The sequence below is a fragment of the Olea europaea genome, unplaced genomic scaffold (genome assembly GCF_002742605.1).
Source record: "Olea europaea var. sylvestris unplaced genomic scaffold, O_europaea_v1 scaffold2154, whole genome shotgun sequence".
NCBI lineage: Eukaryota > Viridiplantae > Streptophyta > Magnoliopsida > Lamiales > Oleaceae > Olea > Olea europaea.
The window spans coordinates 106,138-114,098 of NW_019239523.1; the positions used below are offsets into that span (position 1 = coordinate 106,138).

The following is a 7,961-nucleotide window of genomic DNA, read 5'->3' on the forward strand; positions in this document are numbered from 1 at the left end:
TAAGGGGGTGTTTGATAGACATTTTTATGTAAAAATGTATTTTAGAATAGTAAATTGATGTGAAATATGTGGTTGAAAAATAAAGTTTTTTTTATTTACGTGTAATATTATTTTAATAAAGAATGTGTTGTTGAAAAGAAGAGAAAAAAAAATACATTTTGAAGAAAATGACTACCAAACGGGCTCTAAGTAAAATATACATATTGCTCAATAAAAATTATATTCAAGTGACAGTTGAAACTTAGTAGCAATGATGTGATCTCTCTTACTACAAGAACTCTGACGATTAAGTTAGATAATGTTTAATAGCATTTGCTTTAATAGAGTATATGTTTCTCTTTTCTCCATCATTTCTAAGTGTGATAGGTAATTGATGTTTATTACGGATTACAATACAAACTGGGAGGTCATGATAGCCCTTTCAATCAAGATTTTTGATAGGTGTAATGTAGATTGAACTTAAGAAACAAATGTTCACTTATTTCATGAACAACCAAAAAAATCTAGGAGACGTTTCAGAGTTTTGAGTACGAAAAGAACAAATAACCTACTGGGCCAACAATTTCTTATTGGGCTGGGCTACAAAGCAAGAATAGTAAATACTGAAAATAATAAACTAAGAAACTTTTAATGCCGTTTTGACCCAGTAAACGAATTCAAACGGTTAAAATCCATCATGCACCACAGCAAAGTAATGAGTTCGTCCAGAATCATCGTGAGCTTTCTGGAATAGGGTCATGGGCCCAAAACGGACACCGTATGTAAAAGTTATGCTAATTTCTTCGAATACTGACCGTCCAAACGTTCCATATACGCAAATGTCTGTTCCTCCACACGAACCTCATCAAGGTGGAAACAAAGCATGGGCTATGCGAGGATTAAAATATCTCTGTTTGCCGTCCTTATTATTTATTTGTTTGTTATTATATTATAATTATATTTCAATTACAATTTAAATATAAAAACCTTTAAAAATTAAAACTTTTAACTAGGCAGGTTCACAATTTAAACCATGGAATAATGCTAAGAAACATGTGATGAACCATGGAATAATGCTAAGAAACATGTGATGAACATTCATGTTGGTGGTATCATGACTAGTATCAGAGCTAAAATTGTAGAGTTGGGGGAGCTAAATTGAAAACTTTGAGGAATTTTTTAAAAATTTTGTGCAAAATCTTAGATTTGACTTTTAGTGTGGGATAGCTGTAAATTTGCCACTAATCATGACGGACATTAGTGATTATCTCAAGTCAAATATAAAAAAGCATAGCAATTTAAAAAAATGAGAACACTTTTTCAAAATATATAACTACAATTAAACCATACCCAAAATTATAAACTCAATTGTCATGGAAATTTTAACAAAATGATATTTAAGTTTTTGAATGGTGCTATACTTACAGAGAAAAATCATACAGACAATTCATAGAATAGACACAAGAGTGAAGCCCACCTCAATAAAATATTTACGTGAGACCTACCCTCATATGACCATCCTGTATCACCTTTGTGAAAAAATGCCCTGTACATGAGGCATTTTCTCAAGTTTTTATAGAAACACAAAATGTGAAAAATGTGGTACAGCAGTTAATGCCTTCAGTCTTTATCCAAGTGCACTAAAAAGCTCAATCCACCTAGGCCAAAGGAGCTGAAGTTATCATGCAATCTTGATTCAAAAATGGCAATAAATTATTTCAGAACTCTGCCATTTTTTTTCCAAAGAAAACCATTTAATTCATTTTAACTTCTCTTTATTCTTTAGTATTATTCAATCCATCCAATCAAACTAGTTACAAATATTTCAAACTTCAAATTAGATTTTGACCATTGCAAATGTTCGATCAAATTAAGCTCCAAAATGTCTGGCTGGTTGAGCATGTCCCAAGTTATCTTCCCAAAGCTAGCTTCAAAGATTATCCCTTTTCTGATATTCTGGTCAACTTCTTTGTGCTCATTCGTATTGATAACAAAGTTAGTAAGATAAAAATTGAAACTCTAGTCTGGATCAACGAGCTCCTAAAAAGTGCAAAATATTCAAGTGATGTAGTTCAACTATCACAGAGAGTGGACAGTACAAAGTCTACATTTATTCTAACCAAAATTAAACACGAACAAAAAAGATCAAAGGAATTATGTGTTACATTCAAATACGGACGAGGAAACTAATGGGTTTGCAGGTAAAGCATTTGTAGATCCTTGCAGTGGACGCACGTCCAGGGAAACAAAGGAGGATCCAGACAGTAAGAATGAACACATTGAATCTGGCAGAGTTGACATCTAATGAGAAGATCCTCTGGTTCCCGATTAAAGCATTGATAACAAACTTGTGTAGCTGATGGCTACATAATAACAAAGAAAATATTGAGTTAGACATGTAAAAGGACCATCTCCAAATTGGTTGCATGGTTGATATAGACTACTTAAGGTAGTTCACATAGCCAAGCTTGCTTTGATAGTCATTGCAAAAGTTACATTGAAATGTTCAAAAGCAGCCAAATTGGTAAATGGATGAAACAGATGAAACAGATAATTAAGGTTCAGAAGAACTTTTAACCCATCCCCATGTACTCGCTAAAAAGGAGACAGATTCAGAGTCTTATCTTTATGAAACTGGAAAATGTCCAATAACTTACATTAGCAGGAAGGGTGCGTACATCATCAAGAAGGATGTAAGCATCCATTTTTGCACGATCATATGGAATGGTTTGTGAGTATATTTTTTGATCTGAAGAAACTGCATCTTCCACTTTTGTGATGCTTGCAAAATTAGACTTGCACAGCGGACAAGTTGAAGCCTTTCCCATTGAAGCCTATGAAAGATAAAAAAATCAATAAACAATGTCTATTGACAAAGAAAATAAATTATGTAGTTATGATCACGCCACAAACCAGAAAACTGGTAAACAATGATACAGAATATATCACGAGATTGTGAAAATTGATTCTAATTAACTTATGGTTGTGAAATGAGTGGTGTACCAATTACCATGGACAAAGAATAAATCAAGCCTGTTATTTGAAAAAGATACAGAAGGGCAGCCACATTGTCCAAAGATACTGTATACTTTTGGAATCCATATGGCTATAAATTTCAATATCACATAATCAGATAGATGATATTTTAAACTAGAACTAGTTTTTCAAACTCTACAAGGCAGCCTAGTGCAAACAGACACAAAAGAATATCAAAATGCTTGCTAATGCACAAGGTTGTTTAACATTTCAGAGAATCTTTTATCACACAGATACACAGTCTAAAATCCCCACAGGTGCAGAGAAAATATGACCCTTTTAAACAATGTCCAAGTACAATATAACACTCCACCGAAGAGAAAGAAAACAGAACAGAACAACAGTGATGCAGAAGTGAAATACTGAATAAGCAGATTATGTATACCATATGATCTGCCCAGGTCTGGATGCAAGAGAAACAAAATCTGTGACCACATGGCAGCACCCCTCTGGTTGAACTAAAATTAGTCCAACATATAACACATGATAACTCAGATGATCGATGGAGTCTGGTGTTTAGATCAGTGTCATCTAGAACCTCATGCAAATCTGTACAACAATCATCTGCAGTTCTGTGAATGGAAGATGCTGCATCCTCAACTAACAGGTTCTGATGATCATCATCTTTCATATCCTCAATTTCTTCAATGCCATCTAAAGCTTCATTATTAATTTGCCGACTCCAGGAGTGACTTTGATCGGATGCATTACCAAATTCATCTTCTCCCCTCCGCACATTTGAATTATTATGTGAAGCCCCACTGCCATTATTCTCAGAAAACACTTGTGCGGGTCCACAGTCTTGCATAAAATCCCCAGCAAAACCTAAGTCCTCCATGGTTTTATGCTTTTTAACCAGTCTACGATCTCTACAAGGTTCAAATGAAGTAGATTTCCCCTTCTTCAATGGAAGTGCTTGCTTAGAAGAGCTTGGTTTCCCAGGCTATTCAGGAAACAGAAAAAAAAAAAAAAAAAAAAAAAAAAAATTTGGTGCAAATAAAATAGTTTGACAATATAATGCTACAAAACAATCATGTATCTTTTGGCATGGCCGAAGTAACGTGAGCATAGAGAGGAAAATAAGCCCCATGTTTGAGTCCCATCTTTTAAATTGCATTTTTTCCCAAACTCTTTTTCAACCGCATATTCTCCCTATAAAATAATTTCACACGTAAACACAAAATTTTTCCCTGCTTTTAACCATATTATCTTTAAAAAATTACTTTCTACAAATCTATTCTCAAAAAATGGAGCTCAAACAAGAACTTAATGTTTTATCAGGCAGTCTAAAGTCAACTCAAATACCGTCAATACAGATAGTTAAAAAAGGTAGAGAAAGAGACTGGTGAAAGGAATATGACAACTAAACCAAAAAGATGAAGAGATGTTACGTACTATAAGAATTTTGATACATCTTGTAAATAATTATTCAAAGTAGGTTATAACAAAAAAATACACGAGACTAATGAGAATATAACCATAGAAAAGGAAGACAAATTTCATACCTCCACTGTCATGGAGCCTGACAACAGAAGCTTGTCAAGATAATGACTGCTACTACCTGAGTAATCCTGCCTTGAACTTCGTTGGATTATTTTCCGATTTGGTCTCTTCGATCCATGATTGTTTTGCCTCAACTCAGAAGGCAAATCCTGCAATAATCCACATATGAAATCTGCTGTTGAAGTCAATAGACAACTGTTCGATGCACAGGGCAATAATAAACAAAGTTGCGACAGAAGCAATAGTAAGTCAATTTTTCAACTAAAATTTTTGTTTCAAACATGTTTCCATAGGCATAGATTACATTTTTCTTTAAGTAAAAAAAGCGCAAAAAAAAGGAAGTTACTTCTTATGAGAGTAACTCAGTAAAGCAGGTGTTACTTTCAAATAACTTATTTCCAACTTTAACCAACAAAAAATTATTTACTCTAGAACTTATTTAAGCTTAGCCAAAAATGCAAATGACCATATTGCCATTGCAACCGAAGACATTAATTGCAGAGGAAAAAATTGCAACAGAAATGGTAAATTGAAATTAAAGAACTTCAAGACAGCATGAAATGTTAAGTGCTTTTCTAGGCTCCTCAAAATGATGGCTTTGCTTTCTGTTGAAGCATAGAAGCATTTTTACTGTGCATAGAGACACCATCATCTCTTCATTTATTTGCAGAAAATCCACACTAAGCGGCCCTCATTAATAGCCATTACACAGAACTGGCAGAGCTGTTTTGAGTATATCCAAAAAAAAGAAATTCTTTGCGTAGAGCTTGAATTTGATTCTCAATTTGGGAGGGTCATTCTAGCTATATAAGAAATCCTTGAAAATGAGCATAACTCATGTAAACCCATCCAGATATGCTTATCAGTAATGAAAATGAAATACAATTAAACAGAAGAAAAATATATTCAACGAAGACCATAAATCATATTAGAAAAAACCATAAGATATTATAAAAATGAAAGATCAGAATGCTACCTCATTTAATAAAGATGTATCGACAACAAAGATATCATCAGTGTCTTCACATTCAATATCAATCACATGTTGCTTAGCATTATTCCACGGTTTGGATTGAGAACCCGCCCTGTTAAATCCCAGGGAAACGTTCAAAAGCGGCAACCCCATTTCTTCACCACTGTAAGAAATCAAGGACAAAATATACGCCTGAACAACTGGAAATAAATAGAATTGTAAAAAATATCACAGAGTTGATTAAAAATCAGTTACTGCTGACCCAGAAACAAGCCATGACTGCAAACAATATCTAGTGAACAAATCTGCACACCCCATCATTATCAGAGTTCAAAGATGAACTTGCTAAGCATTAGCTCAATGTAATACATTAAAATGTATAGAGCTGCGTCAACATATGCACATATACAGTCAGTTTTACCTATGTTCAGCAAATATAGTGATCACACTGAGAAAAAGTTGCATGCGGGGAGAAAATTCCTAGTGGAATTTTGCTCGAATTTTACAATCTCTTAACAAGGCAAGGAAACTTGCAAGATTTTTTCATTGCAAGTCTAGATTCATAAGATAACTTAATGCGTGTTTGGTGGAATGTTTTTGGGTCCTTGAAGTGGGATTTGAGAAACTCCAATCAAAGGCCAATTGATTTTTTGCAATTCCATTTCCAGACTGGTACATGCCACTCTATAGTATAGTTTTAGCAATGCGAATTTCCAAATGTTACACATTCTTTTAATGTGTTTTACTGCCATGTACTTCTGAATATTTTTCCATCACGCTTCTCCATCAGTTACCCAAAGCATAACAAATTTAACAAATATGAGACGAGTAATGGCACAAAGAATGACAAGATAGTATGAAATTCTAACTCTATCCATGAATTCTAGATATTACTATATAGTCAAGTGCTACCTATCTTGAGTTTCCTCACAGTTTTCCAAAATGTCGTTCAGATAAAATGAATATGTATGGAAATCAATTAGACAGCATTTGTAAAGCCCATAAATTTAGGGAAGAAAGGTGTCTTCATGAATACTTTGAAAAGCATAAAACATTTTGATCATACACCATTTCAAAAAAGGCTTGTAGACAAGAGAATATTAAAGAATTCAAGTTCTACTTCTGCCCTAATTTTTCCCAATATAATTGTTATCTGGAGTTTGCCCCAAAAAAAAAAAAAGAAAAAAAAAAGAAAAAAAAAAAAAAAAAAAAAAAAAAAAAAAAAAAAAAAAAAAATTTTTTTTAAAGAAAGAAAGAAAGAAAAGAAATCTTTTCTTGAAATTCCAATACCCTATAAAGAATTCCTATAACAATTGTTGGTAGAAACATCAAATGCATCAGAAGTGTAAATTAATCCTACAACTTCATACTTAGGAAATTACAACATTCAATTAAAGCAAGGCTATCAAATTACCAAATTTCATGAAGTTGTGCAGTTCATGAGTATCTAAATGATCCTACAATGCAGAAAATCCTCATGAAACCAAGTAACACAATTCACCATACCTCTGAAAGGTGTACGGATGCTCCGGCACACGCCTTCCTTTCTTTACACATTCCTCAATCCAGCAATGATTAACTATTACAGTCTTGAACTTCTTACCAAGGTCATATTTCCTCCCTTCAAATTTCCAACACACCTATCACCCAGCAGATCAAAAAATATATATGTTAACACAATCGGCCTGAAATTAACAAAATAAAATTTACGTATAAAGATACAGAAATGAAAATATCATTTAATAGGGATTTTAAAGAGTACCAAATGCGTAACAGATTGATTCATAGCACCGACATAACTAGCGCCTGTCTTAGATATCAATTTGATGAGATTGAATCGCTCGGAGCCCTGATAACCACTAACTGTAGCTATCACCGATTCCATACCTTTAATTGGGAAATGTAGTGCCCCTATAATTTTTTTATCCACCAAAAATAGAGTAGAAATCCGGAGTGAGTTATTTGAACTTCCAAATAATAAAAAAAATCATGTCTTGCATCGACACAGGAATGAAACCCTATCGTTGATTGATAATGAATCTCGAGGAACATACATAAACATATACATTTTGCATATGCATATTAACATGCAAATATCAGATATGTGAAAAGAGAATGATAAATTGACCTTTGGGTTGATGTCGAAACAAGTCGTCTTCCATGGTGAGGATTGGGGGTGCCATTGAGGGAAGGCTTGTGCCGGGAAAATGAAAATTTTTAAAAATATGAGAACCTGGGTGTACGCCATACGGTATGGATTTACGGTGCGGGTCAATTAATAAAAATTAAACAGTAAATTAATATTTATTAATTTTTATAAATTTGCTTTTTATCTTTTAGGGTATGTTTGATTACATTTATTTTCCATGGAAAATATCAGTTTTCCATCCAAATTTTCACTTGGAGTGTTTGATTGCTATTTTTTTCCATAGAAAAGATTTTCCAACTTTTGAAAATATGCCTAATTTTC

The 7,961-nt window shown here is 33.4% G+C and overlaps 1 protein-coding gene across 1 annotated transcript; it reads right to left on the minus strand.

The window, feature by feature from the left end:
• Nucleotides 1–2,070: 2,070 nt before the first annotated feature.
• LOC111380497 lies at nucleotides 2,071–7,729 on the minus strand. The gene is made up of 8 exons (XM_023004081.1): nucleotides 7,620–7,729; nucleotides 7,254–7,402; nucleotides 6,998–7,131; nucleotides 5,495–5,654; nucleotides 4,521–4,667; nucleotides 3,401–3,958; nucleotides 2,637–2,813; nucleotides 2,071–2,342 (listed from the first exon to the last, which is right to left on the minus strand). Exons 1-8 carry the CDS (start codon nucleotides 7,672–7,674, stop codon nucleotides 2,166–2,168), a joined length of 1,557 nt encoding a protein of 518 aa, XP_022859849.1. The 5' UTR covers nucleotides 7,675–7,729; the 3' UTR covers nucleotides 2,071–2,165.
• Between the last annotated feature and the right edge of the window lie 232 nt (nucleotides 7,730–7,961).